Genomic DNA, 16,748 nt, shown 5'->3' on the forward strand with positions numbered 1-16,748 from the left:
CTTCCTCAGATAACCATTTTGTGGATGACTTTGCTCGATTTACCACATTGGAGTCTAAAGATAAGACAGCTGCTGTTGCAAACAGCATGACCTACTTAACAAAGAAAGGTAAATCTGTGGTGGATTCTGAATCCAGGTCTGCTTTTATGTTTGTTTCCAAGCATATGTGCAGATCTTCACACACTCACTGAGCCTTGCCAGGCCTGTGGATAACAGCATAGTCTGTTAAAGATTTCTTTTTTTAAATAAGACATGACATCTCCATAGAACAAGAATGTTCCCCTCTTTAAACCCAGTCCAACCTCTTACTGAATAATAAAGTCTCACCCAAACTGTTCTTACTGTTCTGCAAGTGACCCCCAGAAACACAGCAGTATAAGCAAGTGACTAGAAAAATGTAGAAGGGGTTTTAGCTCTCTGTCTCATAATTCAAAATTACTAGAAGTTACATGGATCCATAAGAAAATTCCAACTCCAAATGCCCATTAGGCATCACCTAACATGGTCAGTGCTGTTTTTATTGCTCCAGTGCAGGCACTGCTTTTCCAATGGCAGTGTTGTTACAGTTGCACATAAAAGTGTTCAAACTTGCCTGTACCTCTCAAGTGTAGGAAATGCATGCACAGACATAATACAGAGCCTAACCAGGTCTAACCAGACACCATCAGGTGTTTCCTTTATCCATTTTGGTTAGATTCCAGAAATAAGCTGCTGTCATTTGATTCAAATCCTCCCGTTCCTGTCTTCACTAGACTGTCCCAAATTTCCATGGTCCTGTCTCCAGTCACTGCCATCCATGTGCCCTACCTGAAATGTTCCCATTGCTCTTTCTGTCTCATGCCTGCTCTTCATTCATGCTCAGTCACTTGGATTTCAACAAGTTTCACGTGTAGAGCATTAATTAAACCCACACCTTGGCATGCTTGTTGGAAAGTGCATTAATTTGCAATTCCATGGCTTGACATTTTTTGGTAGTTGCCTCTTCTGCCACTTAAGATATTTAATAACTGCTGTTTGGTTACAGTAATGCTGTACCACATTTATTTTCTGAAGTAATAGAGAAGTTCTCTGTGTTGCTGGCTCAGCACCAGCACTGATACAGCACTGCCATGCTGCTTTTTAAGGAGGGAAAAGATAATAGCACAATGGCACAGCAGTGTTTGTAAACAGTCTTCAGAATAATGTCCTCACCTATGGTATGAAACTGGTAATATGTAGAATAATTAATGCTAGCATGTAAATCAAGCACCCATCTGTCTGAGGGGAAGAAAAAGTCAAAGCTTATTGGAATAAAAATAGCACAAACTTGTTGCTGTTGGATCTGAACTGTAGTGATTCAGTTATGCCCAGTACAGTGCTGCAGCTTCTAGATACACATTGGGATTACCATTGAGTTATTAATGTGTCTCTCCTTTTCCCCTTTCCTTTCTGCTCTTTGACCAGGAATGTCTTCCAAGGAGATCTATGGTAACTCATGCTTTGGCATTTTTTATATTGTTCTTGGAATTTTCTGGTTCCTTTATGACACTGGCTTTAGAACCAGCAGGCAGTGAAGGAAGCTGTTGGAATGCATGTTTGCTCCAGCACTTTTGTCTTTATACAAAACTGATTTTGTAAATTAACAGCTTCAATACAAAGAAGTGATATATCTGCTGGATTCCAACCCCAGTTGGAATCTCCACGTTGTTTATGGGTTTCTTTATGATTCGTAATTGAAAAAGTAGCAAACAAACCAAAATACTAAAAGAAGCTAGCTTAGAGCAATGCATGCTGTCCCACATGGGTTTTCTGAATGACCTAATAAAGACTAATATACCAATGCTATTAATTTTGTCTTGTCAGGCTTCATAGCTTAGGTTCGCCCATTGCTTTTCTATGGAATTTTACTTTTTTGAAGTTTTTGCATGTGTGTCATAGATTACCTCCAGATGAGGAAAAAATAAAGCTTTCCTTCCTTTCACCCCCAAATTTATCTTTTTTTTTTTTTTAATAATTGCAGATGATTCCTTTGTTAGACCAGTTACTTTTTGGATTGTTGGTGATTTTGATAAACCTTCAGGGAGGCAGTTGTTGTATGATGCCATTAAACATCAGGTAGGTAACATGTTCATTGGAATGGGTTAGCAGTGCTAGCAAAGCCCTTGGTAGAGGCTTGTGAAACACAAGTTGTGTTTTACACAATCTTCCTGTGGTATAACCTGGAGAGACTGGTTCTCCCTGCAGGGTTTCTAATTTCCAGCCTCATCTCTTTTGTAGGGACTGAAACATTGCTGATCTTAAGCTAGGACAGAATACAATAAATGTTCTTTTAAACCTGTGGTGTTAAACTTAAATATCTGTGTTTTGGTTTGGAGATAAACCAAAGCATTGCCCTCTGCTCTTTCTCATTGGTTCTGGGAGGACAAGTGAAACACAAAAATGCACAGCTTACAGCTGTGGTTTGCCAGACTGAGTGGTGGCCATGGTCCTGGGTTTCTTAGCACGGGGTTATCTGGAAGATTACTGTCACAGTGGCCTATACATAAGCTAAATACTTGATGTTAAATTAGTTAATTAATAATTTTAACCTTGTGCTGTTATTTACCCAATTTGGAATCTGATATTCTGGTTAAGAAACACAAAGCTTTTGCTGTAGTGTGTATTATATATTTATTTCATCTGAAATGTTAAACTTTCCCATCACCTGTTTTGTTAAACACAGAAATCCAGCAATAACATTCGAATCAGCATGATTAATAATCCCAGTGAAGAGCCCAACAGCCAGAATACCATTGTAGCTAAAGCCATATGGGCAGCTTTGCAGACACAAACCTCAAATAATGCCAAGAACTTCATCACCAAGATGGCAAAAGAAGAAACTGTGAAGGCACTGGAGGCAGGAGCTGACATCTTGGAGTTTGCTGTTGGGGTAGGCATGCCTGCTGGTGTTTTCATGGGGAGGGTGCTTTGTTTGTTCCTCAAATTCATTTTTTAGTGTAGTATATTCATATGCAGAAGGTGCAGTACAGAAAAATAACACTGTTGGGTTTGAGATCAAAAAAGGTTTAGTTTTTTTTTAATCTCTGAAGGGCTTACCTAAATAGAACAATCCATCTGAACATCAAGTAAATCCTCATACTCATCAGAGCTATGTAACTTGGAAAAGGCAAAAGGAACATGGATGCAGGGATCTATTTAAGTGAGTCAGCTGTTTCTTAGGTGAATAAGAAAATAATGTTCTTTTAAAAGATGGGAAAAAATACAAGTGCATGTCTCAAAGTAGATTTTAAAAAGTTAGGCAGGAAGATTGGAACTGGTCTAAGTAGCTGTGGCCTTTCACAGCAGAAGTTGGGATAGTGTTTGATGGTGACAAGCAAGAACTAGGTTTAAGACCACAAAGAAGAGGGGGCCAGGAATCAGTTTTAGCAAGATACAAAGATGTTCTTGAACGAAAACAAAAAGGTTGCTTTTAAAAAGTGTGCAGAGGTCTAGTTTTCTTCCTATTCCAATGTCAAGTATTCTTTTCTTTTAGGGTATGGATACCAATATTTTCAAAGAAGCCTTTCAATCTCCCAAGGTGGATTTTATTCTGTCCCATGCTATTTACTGCAGAGATGTTCTGAAGCTGAAGAAGGGGCAGAGGGCTGTGATCAGCAATGGACGGGTGAGATGATAACAGACAGGGAAAGAGACTTTGCACATGTGAGAAAGGAGCAGATTTGAGCAGCAGAGTCTGGATGGGCATCAGACACAGGAGTGCCAGCCTGTTTTAGGTCTCAGCAGTCTTTAGGATCACTTCCAGTTTGATTTATTTACACCTGTGTGACCTTTTTTTTACTGTGTGCAGTTAGGTGCTGGCATTTGGTACAAATTCAGGTCTCTCAATAAGTAAGTTCCTTCATGCTGGTAGTGAATTGAGTCCGGGGGTAGAAGGGGATGATAAATTTGCAAGATTATGCTGCTTCAGTTTACTGAGCAAAATGCTGCTGCATTTTGCCCTGACCAAGGTTCCTTGGTCTCTTCTACCATTTGTTTTGATTATAGTTGATCTGAAATGAGGTAAATGATGTTACTATAGTATTTCACTGCAAATAATGAAACACAGCTGTGTACAGCATGGGGTTTTCTTTTGTCATCTGCTTCTAGTTAGGTACAAACCCATTCAGGTCCCAGTGGTTGCTGGATATTTCAGTGGGTTAAAAATCTCAGGTGTTGAGCTGTTCTGTTCTGTTTTTCTCCTTAGCAGAGTAACAAGACTTGTCTAAGTAGCTTTTAGGCTTCTGAAGGCATCAGGAGGGAGATTTGCTGGACTATTAGAATTGGCCTGGTATTCTGCTGCCCCTTCCAGATGTGGTACTTCATGTATAATTTTAAGTGCCTGACCCAGTGAAAATTTTAAGTGTGTATTTTATGCCTTAGTCTGGGCCTCTTGGCTCTAAATACCTGAATTTACCTGTAAAACTCTGCTGCCACTGACATTAATACCAGCCTAAATGGTTGGCTTCCACTGAGACTGGGCTGGAGTATTTATTTAATACATCTTTGTATTTTGTGGGCTGGAGTATTTATTTAATACATCTTTGAATTTTGTTTTAGTGTAGCCTTTACCTTGACCACCAAACTCCCAAAAAACTCACTTGCTTTTCAAACCAGGACACCTAATAATGCTGATTCTGCTATTTTTTGGTAGATTATTGGCCCATTAGAGGATGGAGAGATGTTCAACCAGGATGATTTTCATCTCCTTGAAAATATCATACTAAAGACATCGGGACAGAAAATCAAATCTCAGATTCAACAGCTGGGATTTGAAGAAGATCTGTAAGTAAACAGCTGTCACTAGAAATCTCAGTTAATTCAAGAAAAGCTGACAGACCTGTAGGTTACAGTTTTGCTTTGTGGCAAAGGTGTGATGTACAAATCTATTTTCATTGAACTTGCAAGAGGTTTTACACCTTAAAGGTTGAATATATTCTTAAAATACTAGACTGAAAAATTATGGAAATACTGAAAAAGAAGTAGTGCTCAAAAGTAATTATCTTTTATGATAGGACCCCTCTCAAAAGTTTCTCCACTTAGAGGATTGCTTCCTAGTGCTCAGAGTTGCAGTGTAAAATGGGAAGAGCAGTGGAACAAGGGTTTGATCTGAATGGCTTTCATGTCTGAGTGGTTGGTGAAGATGAGGAATGCAGTTTCTGTAACATGGGTGACCCCTAAAATGCAGCTGTTCTGTATTTGTTAGAGTTAAATCCTCTGGTATACACAGTAATAAGGCTGCAACCAGTTTAAATTACTGGTGGATTAACCCTTAAATATGTTTAATTCTTCAGAATTAAATATGTTTAATTCTTCATGTGTAGAGAGGTAGTAGGAGTGTTTGGTATCTGGATTCTGTTTGCCTTCTCTTTTGCTGCTGCCTGAGAGAAATGTGATAACTACAGCCCTTTTTTTTTTTAGTATCTGCAAGCCTTTTTATTTTCCTTCTTTTCAGGGCAAGTGACTTGGTAATGAAAGTGGATGCTCTTCTTTCTGCTCAGCCAAAAGGAGAGGCAAGGATTGAATATCAGTTTTTTGAAGAACGATACAGGTATAGAATTGCTGAACAAGGCTTTTCTGTGTCTTTTAATGTCCCCATTGTTCTATGTTGCATTTAATTAAAAAAAATCTAAGTAGCAGTAGGAAAGTCCCCAACAGTTTTCAGAAAGATTCCAGAAATTAATTTTGTCTCTCCACCTATCTGTATAAACATACATGTATGTGCCTATTTTTTTCTCTATTTAGTTTCTGAAGGTGCACAGCAGTTAGGAAGTACTTTCAGTTCAGGATGAGATGGATAGCAGTGGCTTGTAATGCATTTCAAGTGTTTATCCACGTATTTGGTACTTTAAAATTGTATTTTCTTCTGTTTAGTGCAGTTAAACTGAGACCAAAAGAGGGGGAGACATACTTTGATGTTGTGGCTATTGTTGATCCCGTGACCAGAGATGCTCAAAGACTTGCTCCATTACTTTTGGTACGTAGGCAGGGTTGTGAGAACTTCAAATTCCATTATTTTGTGATGTTTTCTTCCTCTTTGACTGTGTGGTGACCAGTGGCTTTCTAATGGTGTGTCTGAGTTTCACAATGCATTTATCAGTGGAAATACTAATTAAGCTGTATTACACACTAATAAAATCATACTCGGGTATTGTCCAGAGAGCTTTTAGTTTCACTATTCTAACAACTTAGTTTGCAGTAACTCTGTTCTTGAGGAGGGTCTCAGCAAGCCAAAAAGAATGCTTGAAATATGAGGAGCAGGTAACTGTGCTTAAAATCACCAATTAAAAAAGGGGGAGGGGTGGTAAAGCAAACCACAAGGAGGGAGGGTTGGGAACGAGCAGATAACATCCACCCTGAGGTCCTGTCTGTAAAACAGTGGTCAGCTCTCCTCATTAGCATTTTAAGGAATGTCTTTTTCTCATTACTTTAGGTTTTGAACCAATTGATAAATATGAACCTGAGAGTGTTTATGAACTGCCAGTCTAAGCTTTCTGACATGCCACTGAAAAGGTAAGCAGTTCCATCATACAGGGTGGGCAGAGAGAGAGAAACATGTTGGAATGTGCAAGCACAGAAGCATGGTCAGCTGTCCCATGGGAAATCTCAGTAACTGCTTTGAGCTCATTTATATAATAGCATCATTTCCCACAGAGAATCTGGGAATTTGTGGATGGCATGAAGTAATTCTGCTATTTTACAAGTTGGGTGCTTTTAAATTTTTTTTTTTGGTATTTTTATATAAAATTAAATAACTTACTAGTTAAGTCTTGCACAGTTTGTTTTGGTCCTTCGAGACAGAAATTCTGACCTGTCCTAAGGTTAACACAACCTGCATTGCTTTGGACAAAGGCTTGGAGACATTGGAGGTCAGGGAAAGCTGATGCCATCTGCAAATACAATGAGAGTGAAATATTAGCAAATTTTGGCAGATGGATTTTCTAACATTTTCTCTCTGAAATTTCAGCTTTTACCGCTATGTTTTGGAGCCAGAGATTTCTTTCACAGCAGAGAATAACTTTGCTCCAGGACCAATTGCCAAGTTTTTAGATATGCCCCAGTCTCCACTGTTCACTCTGAATTTAAACACTCCTGAGAGCTGGATGGTGGAGTCTGTTAGAACCCCCTATGACCTTGACAATATCTTCTTGGAGGAGGTAAGAGAAATCATCATGTTCCAACTGCATTTAAATGGTGGTACTTTTCCACGGCTTGTTTTTTATGGGAAAGAAATGCAGAATTTTAGTATGCAAATAAACATAAAGCTGTGGATATTACTGCATTTACAGACTTCTAAATGATTTCTAGGAGGGGAAGCATAAGCTCCCCAACAGCAGGATTGCTGTTCTCAATTACTCATGGATGCCTGACCCAGGGGTTCAGACACCATAGGCCTGGAGCAGGTCCTTTCCCTTGCTCCTAGAAGCCACCAAGCTGGTTTCAGTTTTCACTAATTTCACAGTTCTTGTTAACTGGCAAACACTGCTGTGGTCCACAAGGATGTGAAGTGTCAATGCAGCAGTAAAACCATGCAGCAGAAATCCACTCAGCTGCTGTAGGTTCAGGAGCTTGCTGCTGCTTGAGCAGACCTTGACTCAGACTGTTGGACTGTGGATCTGGGCAGTGCTGCCCCACATACAGAGGGAGAAATAGGGAAAATCCCTTATTTATTTACCTTATTGTAAAGGTATTACACATGTGTGTGTAAGGAGACTGTCAAAGCCTTTACAAAGAGGCCTCTGGAAAAGTGAGAGTCTGCAGCCTTGTGGGAATCACAAATGTGGGTCCCCTTCTCACTGATCACTGTACTATTAGTCCCTATTATTAGTCCCCTCTTACTTCTGCATCTCTCTGATATTGTTTGGGAATATGATGTGGTATTGTGGTATATCTGGTATTGCTAATCCAGTACTAGTTATTCACAAATCTAGGAAATTGGGTGTGTGTTTTATGGTTTTGGGTTAGTATGTTTTGGTTTAGGAGTTTCTTGCCTTTCATCTCTTAACCTGACTGTAAAGCCATAAGTGAAGCATTGATACTACATTTCAAGCCTCTGATTTCTATGCCTGCCCCATTGATTAATTGAAAGCCTGAGAGAGAGGGGGATTAAATGCTTCAGGCACTCCAAGCACATTCCTGAGCTTCCAAATAAACAGCAGCTTTACTTTTGCAGGTGCACCATTCCCAGTTCCCAGTGTGCAGTCTGTTGGTGCTGTAGCAATTAATCTGTCATTTTGGATGTGCAGTGAGAGGAGATGCTTTGTGGGATTAAACTAACATTCTGCTTATGTACTGTCCTCAGGCTACATCTGAATTTGGCCTGGTAGGGACCCAAGTCTTTTGGGGTTGTGGGTTTTTTTTTTGGTTATTTTTTCCTCTTCTCTTTCCTTGGCACCTTTGTTCAGTGTAGAAAAAAAGGAATGGGTGTGTCCTGGTAGTACCCTAGTGCACTGTAAGAGCAAAACAAAATGTTTGTTTCAGGTGGCTGATACTAGGTGAGACCAGCTTTAAACAGATTTACAGTCAAAATTCTGGATCCCATCATATACTTTTTGTGAGATACCAACTCCATTCTCCAGTAAATGTTAGAAAAATAAATTGTGGAATAGAGCAACAGTCCTTCCCTTTTCTTATCCAAGCACATATTGAAATTCAAATTCTTTTGGTCTGGGCCACTCTTAACAATATTTGTGTGAGGTTTGTCACTTGAAGGAGCTGAGCTTTTTGAGGTTTTCTAGGTATTTGTCTAACAATAAAATTACTCTGGTGAATTTTTTTTTTAATTACTATAGCTATTCTAGAGAATAAAAGCTGGCAGTTTAGAGCTTGTGCTGCAGTCAGCAGTGTCTGCTCCTTTCAGGTGGAGAGTGTTGTAGCTGCAGAGTATGAGCTGGAGTACCTGCTGCTGGAGGGCCACTGCTATGACATTACAACTGGGCAGCCACCTCGGGGACTCCAGTTCACCCTGGGCACCTCCAGCAGCCCTGTCATCGTGGATACCATTGTCATGGCCAACCTGGTGAGTGTTCTCCTGGAACTGGCACAGCCAGCACAGCCCTGCCTTCCACCCCTGGCTATTTCCTAGCATGGGCTCTGGGTTTGGGGTGTAACTTGCACTCCACAGCTGCTTGCAGATGCACCAGAACCCCATCATTCCTCACACTGTTGTCTGAAGCCTCACACACTCTCTCACCTCTTTCAAGATGAGCTCCTTTCCCTTCTGAGATATTCTGGAATGTCTTCAAATGCTGCCAATATTCTCAAGCAGCCCCTTTCCAGGGGAGCTCAGTTGTTTTCCTGGGACAGGGTCCTCCTTGGGCCATCCAGTTTGGTGCTGTGAGCCTCAGGCTGTCTTTTTGGGACCCATTTCTTCAGGAGATCTGTTCCATAAATGGAGAGAGTCAGCAAGGATAGTTGGCATTGCAGAAAATAAAGGAAGTGTGAAAGAATGGGATTTGCTTATTTTAGGTGAGGAAAGGTGCTGGAAATCCAAGTGTATGATTGTTCCCTTTAGCTGCTTTTGTAATGTCACTGCATAAGGGATGTGTCTGTTCTCAGTGTCCACACTGGAACAGGGGAGAGGTATGGACTGAAATCATGGCAGAGGAAATTTGCCACTGGAGTGTTTTCTTGATATGTAATGTTAGTAAAACCTAAAGTAAATTACCTCTTGTGTTGGTTTTTTTTGTTTTTTTTTTTTTTAATCTTTAAGTTTTTAAGTTTTAGAGCTTCAGAATTCCTTTAGATTTTCTTATATAATCACAAATTAGTGTTTTGAAATTCCCTCACTCCTTCATGAAGGCAACTTTTTGCAGGAAGAGACTTTGGGTTTGCACTGTTCCCATCAGGACAGTGAAGACTTTGATCTAACAAATAATGCCAGACTTTTTCAAGCTTCTATCTCTTAGGGAAAACCCAACAGTTTTGAATGGAATGATTTCTGGGGCTTTTCTCCTTTTCTCTGGGTTTAAAGCCCTTAATCAATGGGCTTGCAAATAACATTTTAGATCTAAAACAGTGAGTCAAAATACATAATTTTTAAGCTAATTTTTCTGCATTTGCATTTTCTGGAAAGTGCCAAATATTCTTTTCACTTTACAGGGCTACTTCCAGTTAAAAGCCAATCCTGGTGCATGGACTCTAAGACTGAGAAAAGGCAGATCTGAAGATATTTACAGGATCTACAGGTAGGCCAGGATAAGAAATACTTCAGTCTTTTTCTTGTAAAATTTCTGAAGTAGGTAGGCATTGTAATATGTGAATCTAATGGTTCCCTTGCCAAAGTGTGGTGACCTGAACAGCAAATTAAACAGCAAATTACATTTCATACTGAACGTAAGTTATGCAAGGTGAAATTCATTCATTTAAAACCCCATTAAGCGTGTTCAAATAAATGTATTTGTTTCTTTGGCATGTCTGAAACCTGTTTTGCAGTGCTGAGGCTAAACACATGTATAAAAATGGCCAGAAGAAATAAAGAACATATTTCTGCATTGTAGTAAAAGTCAGTATCTTGCTCTGTTTTCAGCCACGATGGCACGGACTCTCCACCTGAAGCTAATGAAGTTATTGTTGTTCTCAATAACTTCAAGAGCAAAATTATTAAAGTGAAGGTGAGTTTATAAACCAGAGGTGCCCTTAAAGAAGTCTGTTTGACCAACAGTGGGGAGAAACTTGGATTAAGGCCTGAAGCTCCCTTCCCATGAGCATACACTTGAGGCAATCTGCACAAAGCTCACCTCACAGTATCAGGGGGAGGGAGCATCACCTGTAGCCTTGATTTGGGTTTTAATATAGGAGAGAATGACAAAGTCCTGTTCCTTGAGTATGTCCCTGAGCTACAATAATACTCACAGTTTCCTGCCTGCTTATAACTTCAGGAAAAAGCAGTTTTGTATGCTCTATGTTTAGTAATGTACATATGTACATTACATATTACATATGTAGTATGTGTCTAGTAATAAACATTCAGTATGTCCATTGAGCCAGCATTTTATCTGTCACAGATAAATTGTATTCATTTTCTTTGTGTCACTCTGACACAGGCTAGGTGAGAATAAATTTGAAAAAAAAAGAAAAAATGGTAAATTATTAATCTCCTGTCTCTTAGGGCTGCCTGTCAGGTAATGCCATAGCTGAGAAGTTCAAGGAGAATGACTGGTAGATAAGTGATGGCTACAACAGAGCCAGTTCACACCTGACACCATTCACTTGTGCTGGACTACTTTTGGGATGTTCTCCCCGTTCACTGTTTTGTCTGTGTACCTGCTTTGGAGTCTCAGTGCCAATTATACCACTTAGAGACTGGTGGAGTTGGTGTGTTGGGTTTTTGAGGGGTAGGGGTTGTTGGTTTCTTTGAAGGTTTTTCTTTGCCAGAAAGATCACTAGCATCCATCTCATTAAACATCTCTTTACCATCCAGACTAACATGCCTTTGGTGTCTAAAAGCTCCTTTGGAATCTGTTTGGAAAAAGTCACTCATTACTGAGCTGTTTTCCCAGAGAGCTTAGGTTACCTGTCAGCTCATGGGATGTAATTCAAGTAGGTAAAAACAGAACCAGTGTCAGGATAACACTGCTGACACTATCTGCTCAATGTGTGGTTCCAATTCACTACAGCCATGTCTTGCTTCACAGGTGCAGAAAAAGTTTGATATGATGAATGAAGATCTGCTAAGTGATGGCACCAATGAGAATGAATCTGGATTTTGGGAATCTCTGAAATGGTAAAACTAATTCAATGACAACCTACAAGCTTCTTGAAACTGGATAACTATTTGGCAATACCATGGTGTCTGTGAAATTCCACAGCTGTCTGTTAAATCTGCTTGAATTCAGGGCTGTCCTTCATTGGACTCCTCTGTTTCTAGAGCTCTGGGCTTCTGCTTTGCACTTGCTTTTACCTTCCTTTACCCCCCTGCTACTTGGGATCCTGAAAACATTGCTCCTTCCCAGGAGCTGCACCTCAGCCAGTGCTCTCTCAATCAAAGGTGTTCATGTCTGAGCTCCTGGACCTTCCCTGTCCTTGTGCACAGCACTCTGCCTTGGGAAAATGCCCTGGGCAGCAGGGAATGACACCAAAAGCTCACAGACCAACTGTATTAAAGCAAAAATGGAGCCATTTTCTGTATTTGCAGCCTTTCCTATAAAGCTGGCCCTTCCTAGCTTGTCCTTCACAGAACCATGTTTTTCCTTTCAGGGGATTCACAGGAGGACAAAAGAATGAAGATGTGAAACAGGATAAAGATGATGTACTAAATATATTCTCTGTGGCTTCAGGACACCTATATGAGAGATTCCTACGGTTAGTTGAGAATTTATAACTCCAATGTGCCAAAGGGTGGTGGCCTTGCACCAGGAAAAAGGTTACAATCTGCAAGAGTATAAAAAACCCCACTTTTTCAATGCTTCAGAAGTCCACTAGAATCTGCATCTCCTGTGTCATGGGAACTTCTGTCTGCATAGCACTCATGAGTTAAAAATTGACTTAGTTTAATAGATGGTGTGTTGCTATCCTAAATTTTTTTGCTACAATATAACCAATGTATTGTTAAGAAGTTACAGAGTAAGTCACAGTTGCTTTGGAAAGAATCTGAGCTTCTGTTGTTCTCAAAGGACTGTGAAAGCCAACAGGTTGTATATTCTCTGCCTAATTAAAGTATAGAGATTTTGGGGGTTTACTAATTTTGTTCAAATTAAGCAATTTACAATTGGCTGAAGCTACCCACTTTTTCCTTATGTATGAAGTTCAGATACCTGACACATAACTACAAATAATTTAATCATGTAGCCCAGCCATTTGTAATCTCTTACACAGCTCATCTTTTGTGGATGCCCTTGTTCCTGTAACTGCTTTATTTTTTTTTTTGATAGCATAATGATGTTGTCTGTGCTGAAACACACCAAGACTCCTTTAAAGTTTTGGTTTCTGAAGAACTACTTATCACCTACATTCAAGGTTTGTTACTAATTCAGAATTTATTTGGTGGTGGGGGAAAGGTGCCACAAGTTGCTTCCCCCTCCCTTTCCCAGTGCTGCACCAGCATCACTTGGCTAAACCTGAACTCACCCAAAGCTGGAGAAAGCCTCACAGATGGGAATGTCAGTGGGCCAAGTTTTTCTAGTAAAAAAATTCTCCCAATGCTCTTCTCTCATTTGATGTGCTCCCACTTACACTGCTTTGTACACCCCTAAAGAATTGTCCCATCTGTGAATTTTTATGATTTGAGTAATGCATTCTCATCTGTGGATCACTATGCAATGGCTCATAATGGACAAAAATGCTGAAATAGTTAGTTGCCTTTACAAATTGTATTGATTGTTCAGCTTGGGCCTCAGTGTTTTGTGTGAATTAAAAATGAAACTGATTTTCTTTGTGGTATTTCATTTTCTGATGTTCTGTGCCTTCGACTGAAGTCTGTCTCTTGTAATGTGCTTTTCTTTTTCCTGCAGAGGAACAAAGAACTGAGATAAGCTGCTTTTTTCCCCTCCCTCTGCAGGAGTTCATCCCATACATGGCCAAGAAGTACAATTTCCAGTATGAGCTTGTCCAGTATAAATGGCCACGCTGGCTGCACCAACAAACAGAGAAGCAGCGAATCATCTGGGGTTACAAGATCCTCTTTCTAGATGTGCTCTTCCCATTAGCTGTTGATAAAATCCTCTTTGTGGATGCTGATCAGGTAACACAGAGGCTGCAGTTATTTGATAGTTTCTTTTTCTCTTTTTTTTTTTTTTAATAATAAGTTCTTGAATGCAGTTTCCATATTGTTGGAAGGGTTGCAAGTTTTAGCCCTTCACAGGCATGACTGGAGGTTGATTCTGTAATTATGGCATGCTTCACTGAGGGCTGGGTTTTGTGCCTGTTTCCACAAGATTGGTTTTGTTGGCCTGTCTTTTACTGTTATCTGGTTCCTCATTCACTCACTGTGATTCCAGCCAGCTTGCCAAACAGATTCTCATTTCACCCTTCCATTTTTGCAGCTCAGTCTGTTCTCCCAGCCTGCAGATCACTTACCACAGAGAGTATTTTTTTAAGTCACCAACCACTCTGCCCTCCCAGGCCCTGCTTTTACCTTGGCCACATCTGAGTGGCTTTCAGAGGAGGAGAAGGCAAATCCCTTGTGCACAAGGCCATGGGAGGCTTTGTGTTTGCCCCCTCCTCAGCTCCTGGGTGGGAAGGGCAGGAAATGTGCACAGTGAGAACTGCCAAAACTACTCTCAAAAGTACAGGTGAAATGAGAGGTACAGATTATCAACAAGTGAGTGTGAACTGCCTGGGGGGTTTGGCACATGTACAGTGTGAAGCCATGCCAGGTCAAACTGAAGCTGAAGGATCAGTTAGGAGAGATTTCCAGCTCCCCAGCTGTCATTTTAGACAGTTTGTTTCTCTGCTTGTCAGAGATACTAAGGCATTTTTTTCCCCATTAGAGTGGTATTTTTAAAGTAGTGCTAGTACCACATCTGTATCAAAAAGACATTAAAAAGCTTTCATCCCTGAAGGGTCTGCAAACACTGAAGAGGAAGGGATACCAAGAATCCCAGTTCATGTATAGTGAGAATTCTTGCTGCTTAAGAAACAGTTTTGCACTTCATCTGTCAAACCAACCCCCCATCAGGTTATTTGAAGCTCTATTTTATTTTCTCCAGCTCTAAGGGCAGGGGAGATAAAACCTTTTGTGCTGTATTTTTGTACCACTTACACATAAGGCAAAAAACTGCCATGTATATCAAGTAATTCTTCCTTTATCTGTTTGCTCAGTTTGAATTAAATCCTGTACAGCATTTGCAAACAACCCTAGAAGGGCAGGCTGCTAGAAATGAAAATAAAATGTCCTTTCCCTTCAGATTGTGCGCACAGATCTGAAGGAATTGAGGGATTTTAATCTGGATGGTGCTCCTTATGGATACACCCCATTCTGTGACAGCCGAAGGGAGATGGATGGCTACAGGTTCTGGAAATCAGGATACTGGGCAAGTCATTTAGCTGGAAGAAAATACCACATCAGGTATGAAGAATTCTTTTTTTTTTTCCTTTTTTTTTAATAGAGGGGTAAAGTTTTTATTGCTACTTAGATTTAGCAGAAAACTAGCTGAGGTATGCAGCTCTGCATGAACCACTTGTTGCTTCTGTTGCCTCTTTAAGGTTCTGTGGCCAATGAAGCACTAGAGACACTGAAGTTATTTTCAGTCTGCCAGAACTTTTAGAGATGAAGAACTGAAGTGTTAACTAACAGACATCTTCCTTTGTTAATAACAAATGTTGGAACAGGGACTGCATGACAGCAAAGCTAAGACAGATTTGTTGAAAATTCTTTTTTGTACATGCCATGACTTTGTTAGAAGTGCTTTCCTGCCTTGTAATAGATCATTGATGTGCTGCCACCCTGAGACTGTTTTAGGGTATTGTGTTTCTGGGGTTTAGTAGGGCTGCAGTGTTACCCCTGCAGTGAAATTACTAATTGCAGTCATTATTAATTGCATCATCTCCACACAGTGCTCTGTATGTTGTGGATCTGAAGAAGTTCAGGAAGATAGCAGCTGGAGATCGACTCAGAGGACAGTATCAGGGGCTGAGTCAGGATCCAAACAGTCTGTCCAACCTTGATCAGGTGTGCTTTATTGTGTTTGTTTTGTTTTACTGGGCTATGGTGTCAGGATGGGTCTTGGGATTTTCCCAGAGGTCTTTGGAATGGGATGAAGTGTTGATTCATCACTTTATATTTGCATTGGGGAAAAAGAAAACTCTTACAGAAGTTAACCTTCACAATCCTGTTGGTTTGGGAGGGGGGTTGTCCTCCCATCCTGCAGCCTGTGGAAACAGCTACTAACTCTTACTCTGCACAACAGGATTTGCCAAACAACATGATCCACCAAGTACCAATTAAGTCCCTCCCCCAGGAGTGGCTGTGGTGTGAAACATGGTGTGATGATTCCTCGAAGAAGAGAGCAAAAACCATTGATCTGGTGAGTGCAGGATGGTTCCCTCACTCTTACAGCAAATTCAAATACAGCAACCCCCAGTTCTAGAGGCACTTCCCTTCCTCAGCCTGTACTGGTACTTGCACATTTTCAGCACTTGAGTTTTTTCCATTAGCTTCTGTGTTTCTCTTACCTGGAGCAGTGGCATTGTTATGAATTTGGAAAGAGACTTTGCACTGTTCTCTGGCTGAAGTACAGGCAGGTGTTGTTCACCACCAGCAGATCCATCCCTGCAGAGGGGAGCACACCTCTGTTGAGTGCAGAAACCTTTTGTAGCCTGTCTGTTCTATTTGCAGTGTAATAACCCAATGACCAAAGAGCCCAAGCTGCAGGCAGCCATGAGGATAGTTCCAGAATGGCAGGACTATGATCAAGAAATCAAACTGCTCCAGAGTCATTTCCAGAAGGAGAAAGAAATGGGAACACCAGCTGAGATGCCAGGACAACACACACATGGTAATTTTTCTTTCTGTACTTCTGTGACTTTCTCTCTGCCTGTTGGTCTTGTGCTGTGTCCTCCCTCACTTGTACCATGCAAGGGCTGAATTAAATCAGCAGGGAGTGTCATGGGATGGAAGGAACTTGCTGAGCAAGTCTGGTGTAATTTAATCTAATTCTGAAAGCCAGAGAACAGATTTGTTCCAGTTCTGTAAAAGACCCTCACTGTTCTTGCAGTTTTATGAGCTTGGCCTTTTCTTAACCCTTAAAGAAGTTCTGCTGCACACTGTGGGTGAGAATTGTTCTTCAGGCACT

The 16,748-nt window shown here is 40.6% G+C and overlaps 1 protein-coding gene across 2 annotated transcripts in view; it reads left to right on the forward strand.

Moving 5' to 3' along the window:
- UGGT1 (UDP-glucose glycoprotein glucosyltransferase 1) overlaps positions 1 to 16,748 on the forward strand; it is a 39,724-nt gene that overhangs the window by 19,679 nt on the left and 3,297 nt on the right. The window contains exons 20-40 of one of the 2 annotated variants that reach the window (XM_030954252.1): positions 10 to 108; positions 1,444 to 1,467; positions 2,000 to 2,094; positions 2,702 to 2,908; positions 3,512 to 3,643; positions 4,670 to 4,800; positions 5,471 to 5,566; positions 5,890 to 5,992; positions 6,449 to 6,528; positions 6,983 to 7,172; positions 8,876 to 9,034; positions 10,117 to 10,202; positions 10,544 to 10,628; positions 11,652 to 11,740; positions 12,214 to 12,318; positions 12,888 to 12,972; positions 13,514 to 13,696; positions 14,862 to 15,022; positions 15,511 to 15,625; positions 15,864 to 15,980; positions 16,292 to 16,451. In XM_030954252.1, coding sequence (XP_030810112.1) covers positions 10 to 108; positions 1,444 to 1,467; positions 2,000 to 2,094; positions 2,702 to 2,908; positions 3,512 to 3,643; positions 4,670 to 4,800; positions 5,471 to 5,566; positions 5,890 to 5,992; positions 6,449 to 6,528; positions 6,983 to 7,172; positions 8,876 to 9,034; positions 10,117 to 10,202; positions 10,544 to 10,628; positions 11,652 to 11,740; positions 12,214 to 12,318; positions 12,888 to 12,972; positions 13,514 to 13,696; positions 14,862 to 15,022; positions 15,511 to 15,625; positions 15,864 to 15,980; positions 16,292 to 16,451 — 2,502 coding nt within the window. The remainder of the gene's footprint in view (positions 1 to 9; positions 109 to 1,443; positions 1,468 to 1,999; positions 2,095 to 2,701; positions 2,909 to 3,511; positions 3,644 to 4,669; positions 4,801 to 5,470; positions 5,567 to 5,889; positions 5,993 to 6,448; positions 6,529 to 6,982; positions 7,173 to 8,875; positions 9,035 to 10,116; positions 10,203 to 10,543; positions 10,629 to 11,651; positions 11,741 to 12,213; positions 12,319 to 12,887; positions 12,973 to 13,513; positions 13,697 to 14,861; positions 15,023 to 15,510; positions 15,626 to 15,863; positions 15,981 to 16,291; positions 16,452 to 16,748) is intronic. The other variant, XM_030954253.1, reaches the window with a different exon arrangement.

The sequence above is a fragment of the Camarhynchus parvulus genome, chromosome 9 (genome assembly GCF_901933205.1).
Source record: "Camarhynchus parvulus chromosome 9, STF_HiC, whole genome shotgun sequence".
NCBI classification, from domain to species: domain Eukaryota; kingdom Metazoa; phylum Chordata; class Aves; order Passeriformes; family Thraupidae; genus Camarhynchus; species Camarhynchus parvulus.